The sequence below is a fragment of the Myotis davidii genome, unplaced genomic scaffold, assembly GCF_000327345.1.
Source record: "Myotis davidii unplaced genomic scaffold, ASM32734v1 scaffold277, whole genome shotgun sequence".
In the NCBI taxonomy this organism is placed as follows: domain Eukaryota; kingdom Metazoa; phylum Chordata; class Mammalia; order Chiroptera; family Vespertilionidae; genus Myotis; species Myotis davidii.
This window is the reverse complement of record NW_006289214.1, coordinates 3869432-3885441: the sequence shown is the minus strand read 5'-3', so window position 1 is coordinate 3885441 and position 16010 is coordinate 3869432. Positions and strand designations below refer to the sequence as shown.

Genomic DNA, 16010 nt, shown 5'->3' with positions numbered 1-16010 from the left:
CATGATTGGCCACTGATTATGATGTGCATCTGTGGGCTGAAGAGCTAACAGCAAAGTTTGTACTTTATGCAAATTACTCACAGTTAAAAACAGGGGTGGGCAAAAGTAGGTTTATAGTTGTAATACAAATAAATGATACAATAATTAATAAATGATAACAAGAATAAACTTTGTGTTTCACATATTCACAACTATACACCTACTTTGCCAACCCGTGTATTATAGTAACTGAAATTTATAGGGGGACTGGTGTTATTTAACCAAAGCATGGTAACTGAAATTTATGGATATCGGAAACATGCAAGCCAGGGCTGTCTATACATGAGGAGATAGTGTAGAATTATGCTCTTTCATACAGAGAAATAGGACTAGAATGTTAGGGTATAATGCTGATAGCAACTGCAAAGTCCTTCTTGTAGGTACAATCCTATGAAAAACCAGCCTCTGTTTGGCTGAAGGAGAATCAAGATTCTACGAGGCATCACTTTCTTCATGACAAAGCAGCCAGTGCGCTTCCTACATACAGTGTGGCAGCAAGCAAACACAGGGTCTCTGGCTGGGACTAAGGCATTTATGAAACCATGTAGTTTAAAAAAAGGAAAAGATTAAACAAAGAGTTAAAAGCTGAAAATGTTTCAAACTGATATTCTTTTAATGCAAAAGAGAGAAAAGCACTTAAGAAAATAGCACTATTGCATTGTGTTGCTTATCATCTTATGGGAGATAGATGTGAACACTAAATGGAGCCCAGTGAAAGATAAACCAAGTAGGCGGATGGCATGTCAAGGTCACAGTGGCAGTGACTCTTCTCTTAGATAGTAATTGATTGAGTGGACAAGAGAAGAATTCAACTGTCTTATTTCTGTGAATTTGCATTGTCCCCTTGTTGACAGCCTAGTCGCAGCCACAGGTCAGTTATCGATTTTCACTAAGCCTGGTGTCTGATGAGACAGCCCCACCTCTTTCACAGGAATGCAAAACAAATTTTATTAATATAGCTAATCATAAGGAGAATATTGATCATTAAAAAACATAAAGGCCAGAAAAGCTTCTATTCTTAAATATAAAATAAAAATTATTTTCTTGAGATTTTTTTTATTGAATCTTTTATTATAGAGCCTAAATCATGGTAATATAATTAATGTGTACTTCAGATTTTCACATATATAAAATTTAAAAATTATCTAACCTCGGGATAACTCCTGATACATTTCTCTTCTTATTCAAAGGACTTTGCCAGGTCATTTTATCCTAAATGTGCCTCTTTTCCCTGCATTATTATCAGTATTGTTGAAAGGCAAAAATGGAAAGTGAAATAAAGAGATAGAATTAACCATCTTGACCTGATTTTTACTTCCTTGGCTTGAACTGGACAAGCTGTTCTATCAAGAACGTTTAAAGAAAAGCTTTTCATGCTGCAATTCTACAACTGGGTAGTTTTTAAAGCATTTAACTCAATAGTAATCATCATGTGGCTTAAGAAAATGATTCACTTAGCATTCCCTGGTCAGAAAAAAAACCCTGAACATTTGCAATTAGGTGGGAGAAATAACTTAAAAATGCTGTGCAAATTTTTTTGAAGAAAAGCAGTGCAATCAGAGAAAGCGTATTCTTTCATCTTTGCCCTTTTGAATGTCTGCCTCAGTAACTCCGTTCAGTCACTTTGGTTCCACTTGAGTACTTCATTTTTGAACTTGAAGTATATCATTAGAGATTACCAGTTTAAGGTCATCAGTTTGCACAGAGCCATAGAAACAACTGAAAACCATGAATGACATCATATCAGCCTGAGGCCGGTTTGTTTTTCAGACACAAAGGGTTGTTTTATGGAATAGATGTCTCCTTACTGGGCCGCTAAGCAATATTCTAGGGAAGCACCATACTTCCCCAAAGATCTCAGGGAAAAACTAAATGAAGTTAAAGTATCTATTTATTTAAAAAAATGTTTATAATCAGGAAAAAAAAAAAATATGCTCATTTGTTAAGTTAAATGTCAGTTGTTTATATTGTTCCCAGTGAGTCAGCAGACAAGAAACTTTCAGGTCCTGGAAGTCATGACTTCACTGAAAAGTGAAGAAAGGCTCTCTCAGGTGAAAAGTGAGTGACCTATCGGCAAAGTTTTCTTTCATAGCCTCAGCTTCACTCGAAAGAGACAAGCTCAATGACTATCTAGGCTGTTACTATTTCTTGTGTCCCCTTTGAGGATGGATCAAAGTTAAAATTGTAGGTCAAATTTCTCAAAATTAAGTCTATCAATGACTTTAGTTTACTTTTTAGTTGTCATAGAATTGGGCCAAGTCACTATACATTCTGTAGGTCTTTCAATCAATGTGAATTGAATAATAAATTCATGTGTTGTGATAAAATGACCACTATCTTTATAAATCCTTGACTACCTAGTACATCATTTTTATCAATCTCCCTGTGAATATACAGTAATGGAATTACTTCAGACCCACAGGGGAATGAGCCTGTGTGTGTTTGTGCCTGTATTTTATGCACTCCCAATCTTACTCCTCCACTGCGTGGCTCTTCTCTGGCCATGAGTGAGACTCCTCAGGGCTGGCTTAAATTACTGCCATGTTAGAGACTCACAGAAAATAAGAAGTAAAAGATCTAAAGATAAGTAGAAGTCATTATATTTTTACCTAATGTGTTACTAATTTAAGTGTTCACCTTGAAATGAATAAATATCAGTAGATCCCAGGGAGCCTTCAATTAATATATCTTGGTAAAGGTGGGTGCTGGTTTATGAAAAAGGCAAGCATGTATTTTGCAGGAGTTTACAGTTTAAGTGGAGAACTCTTGTTCTTTTAGTACACTTATGAAGAGACATTTTAATGATTGTGCAATTTCTGCCATACAATCAGTAATACTAAGAACTAGAACCCAAATGTCATTATAGGCATTTAAAATTTCATTCACCAGTGCCCATATTTTTAATGAAAGCTAGAAACATTCTAATATAATTGTGTGGAAAGTGTTTGTTGGAACCTAAGGTATTTTAATAACCTACAGTATTTCCCCCTTATCCAAAGTTTTGCTTTCACAGTTTCAGTTACCTGTGGTCAACCATGCTCTGAAAATATTAAATGAAAAATTCCATAAATAAACATTCCATAAGTTCTAAATTGCATGCTGTACTGAGTAGCCTGGTGGAATTGTGTACCTCCATCCTGCCCAGGACATGAATCAACCCTTAGTCCTGCATCTCCGCACTCTGCTACCCACCCGTTAATCACTTAACAGCCTTCTCAATTATCAAATGGCTTATCAGAGAGAGAGAGAAAGGGACACATTTGCACAGTTTTCATCACAATATATTGTTATAATTATTCAATTTAACTATTAGTTATTTTTGTTAATCTCTTACTGTACCTAATTTATAAGTAAACTTTATCATAGGTATTTATGTATAGGAAAAATATCTCTATATATAAAAGCCCAAGCAACTGAATGACCGAATGACCAGTTGACTGGTCGCTATGATGCATACTGACTACCAGGGGGCAGACGCTCAATGCAGGAGCTGCCCCCTGGTGGTCAGTGCGCTCCAACAGCGGTAGCACCACTCAGCTGACCAACTGACACCAGGTGCCAGGTTCACGGGTCGGTCAGCTGAGCGGCACTCTTGCTGTTGAAGCTCACTGACCACCAGGGGGAAGCTCCTGCATTGAGCGTCTGCCCCCTGGTGGTCAGTGCACATCAGAGTGACTGGTTGATCAGTCCTTCAGTCGTTCAGTTGTTCAGTCGCTTAGACTTTTGTATAGTAGTATATAGATATGAGCACTTCGTTGGAAGTAATGATGATCACAACACTATCATCTTTAGCTTACCTTTCCAAAAAAGTCCATTTCTTAGAACATTATTAGCAATACCAAAAGCTGTCTTTAAATATAACAAATCAGTATTTTAATTATAGAACTAAGACATATTTATGGCAAAATATATAAAATAAGAAGTTAAAAAAACAAAAACAAAAAAACTCAAGTACCCCATTTCCTAAATTTACTATGTATTTTAAAACACACAACACACACACACACTTCACACCTCTCAGAAAGCTGCATCCATTTAATGTCATCCAGCTTTGTTTTGTTTTGTTGTTACTTTTTTTAATCCTTACCTCAGGATATATTTACTGATTTTTTTAGAAAGACAAAGGGAGAGAGAAAGAAAGACATGAAAAATATCAAATGATTGCTTCTCTTACCTGCCCCAACCAGAGACTGAACTCACAACCTAGGTATATGCTCTAACTCTGACCTAGAATCCAAACAATCACCTTTGTGTGCAAGGGAAGACACTCCAACAAGTGAGCCACACTGGCCAGAGCAGCCAACTGGTTTTGATGTCAACATCAAAATGTTACATTTTCTAACCCTTTTGGAAATTTTTTAGAATTACTTAATTGTTAGGAAAGCATAAATACATTTCTGAAGTTTGCATGTCATGAACATAGCTTTCATATTAATTGCATGCTTATGTCATTAGCCTATTTCTATTTAATGTTTCCAAGTCACCTCTTTTTAAAAATAATTATTTAATTTATTGGGGTGACATTGATTAATAAGAGTATGTAAGTTTCAAGTCTACAATTCTATTATAGATTATCTGTATATTTACTTCTTGTTTTATTAAAAAAACTTTTTATGTATCAGGGAAATTAATTTTTTGTTATATTTATAAAAATATTTTGTTGTTAATGCTCTTAGCCTTTTGTTTGTTTGGTTTTTTGTTTGCTTGTGTATTTCATATGTGACATATTTAGATAAATATAATTTCTGGGTCTTGTGGCTCTCCCTCATGGGCCTTTGATTTTATTCCTACCGCAAAGTAAAAATTAAAGACATTTAAGGTTTAGTAGTGCATGACCCAGACCAGGTTGTTTTTAAATTATCCCTGTCTGTTTATTTATGTGGAGCCCTGAAAAGAGAACCAAACACTTGGTGAGTTCTGTGGCCACGTGTGTTGTGCTTTAGTTATTGATTCAACTAAAGTCATTCTGGTGTGAAGAATAGGCAGAGTCCAACTTTACTCATCCGTTTCTTTCCAAAGGATACCTAGCTATCTAAACATTGCTTCTTTTGAGTGATAAAATGTTTTACATTAATTGGAACAGCCATATTTATAATATTATACTTATAGTACAGGCCTGGTACACCCTCTCACAATCCAGGAGCCATTGGGTTAGGATGTCATACTGCTGGTTTAGGCCCGATCCTGCAAGATTGGACCTAAACCGGCAGTCAGACATCCCTCTCACAATCCAGGACCACTTGCTCATAACCAATTGCCTGCCTCATCACCCCTAACTACTCTGCCTGTCTGCCTGATTGCCCCTAACTGCCTCGGACTTGGCCCCTGCTGCTGCAGCTTCATCCAGAAGGATGTCTGGAAGGTCGTTTGGATGTCCAGTCTAATTAGCATATTACACTTCTATTATTATAGATGTATTAGAGTTTTTTCTGGAATTCTTCTCAGAGTCATTAACATAGTAATTATTCTTCATCATAAGGCAATTTTTAAAATCTCTATATGCATACAATATTTTTTAAAATATTTAGTAGGCCATTTCTTTTCCTCAAGACTCCTTTGTATTTAGAGATTGTCTGGCTTTTAAAAATGTATTTCCTAATATTTTACAATTGAATTTCTAGAGGGATGCAAATATAATTTCATAAATGCCTTGTACAAAATATCATTATTTTATTAATTGTAATTATGTAAGAAAATAATTTTCACATGTGAAATAACAAGTCATATTATTAAAATTTAGTATGATTCTTCCCATTCATTCAAATTGACTTATTTTAATAGCTTTAATTTTTTTTTCTTTATCTAGAACTAGTCACTATCCTGCTGCTTTGACTTTTAAATAATTTACTTCTAGTGGACTATTTGAAATAAGTTATGTTCTTTATATGATCTAGGTGATTTTCATTTTATAAAACCTTACATTGATTGATTTTTGTATTTTGCTTATCTGATTTGCCAACTTCCCTAAATATTTGATTTTTCTAAGATTTTAACAGTAATAATTTTTAGTTATTAAGGTGAACTGTTACAAATAATACAAATAATTACAATTATGGCTTTGAATGAGAAATAGTTTAAACCAAACATAATGCTGGATTTTGAGATTTATATATCCACTTAAAATCCAGCATTAAGCTTAATGACATACTTACATTTATATCTCTACACATAGCTACGTATCAGACTATTACTACCTTATAAATGGATTCTATTTACAGCAGGGAGAAATGTAGATGTTGATTGCTTATTAATCACTCAAAAAGTATTGTTATGATTATAAGATTTTTACAATGCTGGTGGCCAGGGGAAGGAAGGCCTGCTCTTGCACAAATTTTGTGCATCAGGCCTCTATACATAAAAAGCCTTTAGGAAAGACAATAACATGATTGATAAAGATAGATCATCATGTGTCTCTAAATTCTATTGAAGTATTCTCCAAATGCATTTTTTTAAAAGATATTTTAAAAAAGCATCATACTGCCATGGTTGGTTTGCTCAGTGGTCAGAGCATCAGCCTGCATTCAATAATTCTCAGTCAAGGGCCTTGCAGGTTTGCTCTCCACCCTTACCCCCCACCCCTCAATCTGAGTAAGTGCAGGAAACACCAATGGATGTGTCTATCTCAGTTGATCTCTCTCTCTCTCTCTCTCTCTCTCTCTCTCTCTCTCTCTCTCTCTCTCTCTCTCTCTCTCTCTCTCTCTCTCTCTCTCTCTCTCTCTCTCTCTCTCTCTCTCTCTCTCTCTCTCTCTCTCTCTCTTTCTCTCTTTCTCTTTCTCCTCTTCCCTCCTTTTCACTCTGAAAATCAATGGAAAAAATATCCTCAGGTGAGGATTAAAAAAAAACAAGCATAACTGACATTTGTTTGCATATCTTAAAGTTGACTTTTAAAAGTTTTGTTTTTAATGCATAAGACAAATTTAAAGAGAAACATGGTAAATAGTTTATTAAATTAACTTCTTAACTCTCAGAATTACATATAATATGCATAGCTTAGGCATTAAAAAGGTTATTTTTTTTTTCAGGCTAGGATTATGATATACTCTTTAAATGGCAAACAGTGATAGAGGGACTTTGTAAAATCTACTGCTAGAACTGTATAATGACCAAAATTATTCCATTTAACTATATTTTAGCATGACACCAATATGTAATTCAAAAAAAGCTGAACATTTGTGTCCATTTGATCATAAGTATCCACCAGGTAGAGAAAATGTAGTAGTAATTAAATTACTAATCCCTTTGTTTTTCTGACATGTTTTCTTTAAGAAAAATGGACATGACAAGAGCATTTTCACATCCTAAATTTACACTACTAATAATTTGTACAACTGGATCGAGTTGTATATTGTAGTAGTAAATGGTGACTATGTGATTTTGTTTTATCAGGAGCTACAACCATAGAGAAATATAACCTCAGAACAAATTTGTGGATCCAGGCAGGGATGATGAATGGCCGGAGATTGCAGTTTGGTGTGGCTGTTATTGATGACAAGCTCTTTGTAATTGGAGGTCGAGATGGCTTAAAGACATTGAACACTGTTGAATGTTACAATCCCAAAACAAAGACCTGGACTGTCTTACCACCGATGTCAACACATCGACATGGTCTAGGTAAGATTTCTTACTTTATTGATATTACTTTTAAAAACATTTTTATTAATAGTGAAAAAATATATAAAAGTATAGTATTATTGTCATCAGTTATTATTAATTTTAGGTATACCAGGGCTTATTTGGAGCATTATTTTAAAGTTCTTCACATTTTCCTGTGTTGACCAATGTGCATTTAATTGTTGAGAGAGATGTTAACAATACCAAAATGAGTAAACCTCCAACTATCCACAATGTTTTCACAATCTGACATTCATTTAATATGTGAAATTTGATATAACAAATGCAGTGCAATCATGGAGAGGCCAGAGCAATATAGTTCAGAAAAAGAAACAGTTAATGTGGATTAAGATGACTCATTCCACATTACTGGATAAACAAGTCTTGTTATATATTTGCATTATTTCCATCTTGAAAAATCATGGGGAGAAGGAAATATAGTTTTAGAAAAAGTGACTCCTCAGCTGTTACCAAGTGTCAATATGATAGGATTCACTTGATCTTTACTGTGGAGTAACCTGAAGATAAGAGAACTACACTTATATCAGAAGATCTGGTTGTGAGTCTTATCTTCCATCTACTATTTAATATTGACATGATTTTGGGCCAGAATTAGTTTCCTAATTCACTACCAATTCAAGGTCATTAAGTAGATAAAAAATCTAACAATGATAATTGTCAAGCCCCATACAAATATTTGAAAAAGAGGAATTTAATAAAGACTAACAGTTATTGAATTTGCATTTTGTATCATGGGGATTGTATGAAATGCAAATTACTTTTTTTGAAGACCTAGAATATGACAGAGAGTTAACTAAGTGTCTTTCATATACTTTGAATATACACATTAGAAAGATATCAGGGTTTAATTGCAAATCCACTGATTTAGATGGTAATAGACAAGCAAAATTAGAGAGCATTTCAAAAACAAATACTAATCACTAGCTGACCAGTGCATGGAATCATGCTTGGGGGGAGTAGGGGGGATCCCTCAGCCCGGCCTGTGCCCTCTCACAATTTGGGACCCCTCACGGGTTATCAGGCCTAAACCAGCAATAAGACATCCCTCTTGCAATCCAGGACACTGCATGCACCAGTGACCATACTTTACATGCAGGTGAAAGGCACCTTGCTGTTGTAAGGACAGGTACATTTTTTTGCCCTGATTATAAAAAATAGTACATAACATTATCCTTCTGAAGCAGTAGTACCATTTTCCCCATCTTATTGGGTGGAAAAACTGAAGCAGGGAGAAGTTAAGTAATTGGCTTTGTCACACAGTTATAAGTGTCAGAGTCAGGGCTGACCACAGAATGTGCAAGCCAGAGTCCATGCAAGTCACCACTGCATCATCCTGTTTTTTCAGTGTTAGAGTAACCTTGCCAGGTTTTAATTTTTAAATCTAAGAGACTGTTCCCAATATATAGGGTAGGGTCTCTAGGCCTGGCCGGCAATCAGGGCCAATCTGTGGGGCAACTGGCGAAATGATTGGGGGGCCTCCCACTGGCACCCTCTTTGGCTGGCAGTCTGGCACTACCTGCTGGCTGCCCCACCCCCCACCACTGCAGCTAATCTCCTCCTTCTGCGGGATGGGCAAGGCAATTGGGGGAGCCCCCCACTGGCACCCCCCTGGCTGGTGGCCTGACACCATCCACTTGCTGGCCAGGGGCCAGGGCAACTCATAAGTTGAGTGTCTGCCCCCTGGTGGTCAGTGCATGTCATAGTGACCAGTCATTCAGCAGGTGTTTCTGCCATGTGGTCGATTTGCAACATTAGGGTTTTATTATATAGGATAGTCTAACTTTGAGTTCTCCAAAACTGCATTCCTCATTTTTGTCTACACTGCTATCAATCTAAGTGAAATAAAAAATAAATTATTAAAATAGATTAACTAAATTATTATTTCCATCTTCTACCTTTTTGATCATCTTCTTGTACCTCCTTTTCTTCAGTTTGCTCCTTAGTAAAATTATAAAATAATAATAAATGTCTGAGAAAGTTTAAGTTCTAAAATTCTGTGTTTTCTATAAAAGCCACTTAAATTCTGTAAATCATATAGAACCAAATTAGAATATGAGAAACATGAATACCAAATGATTTTCCCCAGGTAATATTCATGGATATAGAAGGTTTCTTAAATGGTTTCTCCTCCCAAATAAATTAGAGCATTTTGGCTTTCATATCCATATAAAAGCTCTATATGTTGTTTTTATTAGTTAACTAACAGCCTCTGTTCCTGTTTTGGGGGAATATAGAGAATATGCAGTGTGGATTGGAATATTTAGAATTTAATGTCTCCCCCTTTTTGTTTTAGAAAATTTAATTCATTTCTATTAAGGTATACCCAGGTTTAACTATGTATATATTGATTATGTAGGATATTTACATGTCAAGAGAACATACATGAAAATGTTTCACCAAGAATGCACCTTAAGTGGTATAATTCCATGTGCTTCAAGTATACTAAATCCTATTTGCCTCAAATTCTATTACACCAGCACCAGGGCTGAGCAGGATGGTAATCTCACACAGTGTCTTTGGTTTGTCGTATTTGTTGAAGAGTTCATTGTAAAGGTCCATGTGGAAATAAGGCTACATAAAAAGTTACATGTGCCAAGTAGCACAACATCAAAATGTAATGTAGCTTTTCCACAAGTTTTATTGACTCAATAGCAATTCTCATAGTTGTCTGTTTTCATGATGAAGGCTCTCCTCCTATTTTTTATTTTGTTGTTTTCCTTCACTTCTAATTGTCAGGTGGGTCACCTCTCCTATATAGAGCATGCTGTTGGGTTCTTATGTGTTTTACTTCCTAAGAGTTTTTGGTTTTGTTCAGTTGTTGTTGTTTTTTTAAATCCTCTACTAAAAAACTCCCCAAGATTTGATCTGATTGAGTTAGTAGGTAATATCATCACAGAAGGCATCATTCTCATTTCAGAGCATCTCACAAAGTGCTAGCAATGTCCGGTAGATAGAAAGCTGCCTTTGACATGGATGCCAATCCAGGTCCAATCAGTTGAAGCTAGATTGATCGTGCTACCCTGAACGGCAAGCTGGATCTGTGTTCTTATCCTACATAATTTGAAGAATAAAATTCATGGACAAAGGATTTTAAGCCAAAATATGGAAATTTATTGCAAGCGTACAAACTACCACATGGGGAGGGGTTCCCAGATGGATAACCAGTGAAGTCTCTTTGTCTAAGGGTGTATAGATGCTGGCAGCTTCTTTGTCTATATGTGCTACTTTCTAATTGGACCCTTCCTCATTTTATGTCCCCTGTGTTTTTTCCAATTTCCCCCTTTTCCATGCATGGTATCAGTTCCAAAGTTTCAAAGCTCACCCAGTGCTTCCCCCATCTCCTCCCCCTTATCCTATATAATAAAAGGCTGATATGCAAATTGTCTGCTCAGGAGTTCTACCTACCAGGAGTTTGACCGCTCACTATGACATGCACTGACCACTAGAGGGTGGCACAGAACTAAGGAAGGCTCTGGCTGGTAGCCAGCAGCTGGGGAAAGAAGGCCTTGATCAGCCCTGATTGCTGGCCAGGCCTAGGGACCCTACCCATGCACGAATTTTGTGCACTGGGCCTCTAGTCTTGTTACATTCTTCTGTCCTCTGTGTATGTAAGAAAAACCATGTGGCTGCTTGGAGCTATCTCTGACCCATCACATATGCATTCTTTTCCCATGGACCCTTCCCTAACTGCCTTTCCTATCTCTAAATCCTTTCGGTAATAACACAAGACACATGTATGTTCTGTGATGAACCAGAGTGCTTCCTTTAGGATCAATCACATTCTTTATGATCAGTTTCATCTCGGGAAGTTCAGCATTATGTATCATACTCGAATGCAATTAACATCCTCAGACTAAAATTCTTGTTCCTTCCATATAATATATCAGCCTTTGATTTATCTTCTCTCTTCTTCTAGGGACTTCTGTTTACATAGGTGTTTATATTTCTTATTTAATGCATCATATCTTATAAACTAAATTTTTATTTGATAAATAATTGTAATATCCAGACCTTCAAATTATTCTTAATCTGTGTGTATCATGATACTAATTGTATGTATTGATCTCAATTTGTTTTCTTTTCTTTTTTTTAATTTATCTTTATTGTTGAAAGTATTACCGATGTCCCCTTCTCTTCCCCATTGACCCCTTCTAGCCTGCCCTCTCCCCACCTCAGGCCTTCACCACACTATTGTCTATGTCATGGGTTATGCATATATGCATATAAGTTCTTGGATTAATCTCTTCCCACCCAGCCACCCACCCTTGCCTTCACTCTGAGATTTATTTCTGTTCCATGCTTCTATGTTTCTGAATCTATTTTGTTCATCAGTTTATGATATGGGAGTTTTGGACTGGAATGTGCAGCGTTCCCTGGGCAAGATGGCTTTTCCTGGGCTCTTTGTCCATCAGAGTCAAAGAATGAAACCAAAGACAGAAGGTGGTATAGTAAAGGTGGAAATTATTGAAGAACATGTACAAACTCCCATGTGGGGAGGAGGAGAGAATCCCACAGCACGGACTCCCATGTGGGGAGGGGAAAAGAGTCCCACCAAATTCCTTTTTCTATGGTTTATAAAGGCTGCAGTTCTTTGTGCCTTGATATCCCCTCTGATTGGTCAATATTCCCCTTTGATTTGGTCACTATAGTAACTCCTGAGCTCAAAGGTCAAAACCTCACATGGGAAGTGTGGGGCCCTCCTCCCTCATTGTTCTCCTATTCCCTCTGGACTTTCTTCCTTCTTCTCTTTATTCTGTCCCCTTTGATTTGGTCACTAGCTGGGAAGTGTGGGGCTATGGAAATGTAACTGTTGCCTCTCCCAACTCCCTTGTCTTATGGAAATGTACCCTTTGCAGCTCTGTGGTCCAGTGCTTTTTTCATGGACCCCTTAATTTCTAAAATTTCCTAAACCTGCCTCTTTCACCCCTAAAAATTCCTTTCATTTAGATTTCACATGACTGAGATCATGTTCCTACTTGGTAATAAATGATAATTACTTTCTTCTTTTTAATGGTATCGATAACTTCCTTTATCTCTGTGAGACAATTTATTATATCTTTTTCAAATTCTTGTCTCCCTACTTAATTACTTCTTTTTTATTTATTATTGGTGATTATCTTCGCCTTCTCTTCCCCCACCTCCTTGACAAGTTCTCTCTCATTTCCTCTTTCTCCTGTTAGCCTTTTCATCTCCCCCTCTGTTTCTTCTCTTCCTTTTTTCCTCCTCTTCCTCATCTCCTGCCATTTCTTTTTCTTCATTTTCTTTCTCCTCTTCTAATTCTATTTAACAGTCATTATAACTATTAAAATATGTAATTTTAAACTGTGCACTCATGTGAACATATCAGATACTTTGACTAGCTTAATGAAAAGCTGAGGTATTTGCCATTCTTGTGTGCTCCCCAATCACTCAATAGTGGATAGGGGAGTTATATGTGGGCATAAAGCTCATTCCGTGCAAGTTAACTTTGACCAACCTATCTGCTATTATTCCTAAAATATAGGGCCAGAGACACATGGTGATTTACTTACATTTGCACATCAATTTCCTAGGGCATTTTTTCCTTATCTCTGATACTCTTACCACCGTACTGGGAGCGGAGATGAGGAGGGAATGTTCTGGACCAACAAGTCTGATTCTGCCGTTAGCAGTTCCACATCCAAGCTGGGCTCTGATGGTAACCTGATGTTATCCAATTAAGACAGGAATTTTAGGGGTAATATAGGACAGATTTAGGAAGTTTTAGAAATTTTAGAAATCAAGGGGACCGTGGAAGAAGCGCAGGGCTGCAGAGCAGCAGAAGGTATATTTCCATAGAATAGGGGAGCTGAAAAGCTGCAACAGGTGCATTTCCATAGAATGAGGGAGCTGGGAACAGCACAAGGTCTATATTTACAAAATAAAGAGAAGGAAGCCCTTCATCCAGAAGAAGAAGAAAGCCCAAAGGGAATAGGAAAACAATAAGGAAGGAGGGAGGAGAACCCCTCATGTCCCATGTGAGGTTTGACCTTTGAGCCCAGGAATTACCATAGTATCCAGTCCAAGGGAATAGTGACCAGTCAGAGGGGATATCAAGGCACAAGGATCTGCAGCCTTTATAAGCCATAGGGAAAAGGAACTCAGTGTTACCCTTTCTGCCTCCCTACTTGGGACTCTTTCTCTCTCCCCATGTGGGAGTCTGTACTTGTTCTTCAATAAATCTCCACCTTTGTTATACCACCTTCTGTTCGTGGATTCATTCTTCAATTCCAGTGGACAAAGAATCAGTGTTCTAGTCCAAAAATTCCGTTTCAGAACCAATTATGACAAGCTCCCAACAGGCACTGCTGTTTCACTGCCTGGGAGTGCAGAAGACACAGTAGCTCTTCTGAAGAGAATATGTGGTAATAAAAAGAGCACAAATCAAGTTTTCCTCCAAGATATTCCCTAAAGGCAGTTCCTTGAATTTCTGTCTCACTGAGGAAGCTGGAACTGATTTCTGATTTGCTAATTGTTTGTTGTTGTTTTTTACAATTTTGATGTTAATTTTTCAAACACATATCATGACTCTCCCTTTGGTATAATCTTCAAGATTAGTTTCAAGTATAAACCAACAGCTGCCTGAGCTAATTTTCTATTTGTTCAGAAACCAGAAGGTACTATGTTATTTCCCACAGTGAATCAGTGCCTACTTTGTGGTATCCAGTGTAATTACAAAACTGACTATGTAATTTAATATAATATATTCAAGTGACAAGGGGCTAGAGTCTAAAGTAAAATTTAAAAATATTAAATACAAATGCAAAATATTTTATTTAACCCAGATAGCTTAGCTCCCCTCTCCTTAATTTGTATGGAAAAAAAAAATCCTTGTATGACTTTACAAGAAAGTCAGATGAATTATTTGGTTGCTAAAGATGATTATGTGGTCAAAAATATTTCATAGTTATCAATAAATGAAGAAGGCACATTCTGCTGCATAAAATAGTATATAAAATTATATTCATTTTAAGTCTATGACACAAGGGAGCAATGCATCTACCTAGAGGATTAAACTAATTAAGAGCACAGTTTGCTCAATATGCTAAGAGTTTTCATTTTAGCATTTATGTCTTTGAGGCACATTTTGGTACATCATGACTTTTTTCACCACATTTTATATTGTATAAAATTGAATAAAATATTAGTTCAATAAACTTTTTGCAATTAAGTTAGTTTAGGAAAAATTGATAAAGATTACTTTAGTGCTATTTAGTAAGATTCTCTAAATGCCAGGCACCATGTTGTATGTTAAATACATGGTGAGGGCTTTTTGTTTTTGTGTTTTTTAGTTTCAATTGATAACATTCACATACCAGAAAACTAAGTTTTAACATATAGAGCAGATACTTGGAGTATATTCACAGATATGCTCAGCCATCCCCATTATCAAATTCCAAAACATTTCTGTCTTCCTAAAAAGCCTGTACAAGAATAGCAGTCACTCTTTATTGCCCCATCTCCCTAGCCTTTCACAACAATTACTCTACTTCCTGTCTCTATGGAATTGCCAGTTTGGGACATTTCATATAAACAGAATCACATAATTGGTGGCCTTTTATGTTTGGTTTCCCCTCACACAACATAAAGTTTTCAATAGTTATCCATTTTATAGCCTGTATAAATACTTAATTTCTTTTATGGCTGAAGACTATTCCATGGTTAGAATTTACCACATTTTATTTATGCATCCTATATAATAAAAGGCTAATGCAAATTGTCCCCTCAACCAGGAGTTGGGCCAGGATTTCAACCAAGGGGCAGGGCTGGCTGGCCAACCTCCTGTGGCCCCTCCCCCCGCAGGCCTGGCCTGATCAACCCCAATTGGGGCAGGTGAGCTGGAACTCACCCATGCACCAGGCCTCTAGTAATCAATAAAAGGACATTTAGGTTGTTTTCACTTTTTAGCTATTATGAATAAAACTGCTACGCACATTCATGTATGCATTTTTGTGTACATATATGTTTCCAATTCTGTTGGATATATACATAAGAGGGGCATTATTGATTCATATGGTAACTATATCTTTAACTAATGGAGAAACAACCAAGCTGTTTCCATAATGACTACCCCATTTTCTGTCTCCTCAGCAATGTATGAAGATGCCAGTTTTCCACATCTTTTCCAACTTTTGTTATTATCTATTCTTGTTTTATTATCCTATCTAATAAAAGAGAAACATGGTAATTAGCATACGACTGCTACCCTTCCCATTGGCTAATCAGGGAAATATGCAAATTAACTGCCAGCCAATATGGCGGCCAGCAGCCAGGGAGCTGGAAGGCTAATTTGCATATCCTGAAATGATGGGAGATTTCTT

The 16010-nt window shown here is 36.6% G+C and overlaps 1 protein-coding gene across 1 annotated transcript in view; it reads left to right on the top strand.

The window, feature by feature from the left end:
- Positions 1-16010, top strand: part of KLHL1 (kelch like family member 1) — a 257625-nt gene that overhangs the window by 167574 nt on the left and 74041 nt on the right. Inside the window, exon 7 of the mRNA XM_006761432.2 lies at positions 7426-7650. Within this exon, the coding sequence (XP_006761495.2) occupies positions 7426-7650 (225 nt within the window). The remainder of the gene's footprint in view (positions 1-7425; positions 7651-16010) is intronic.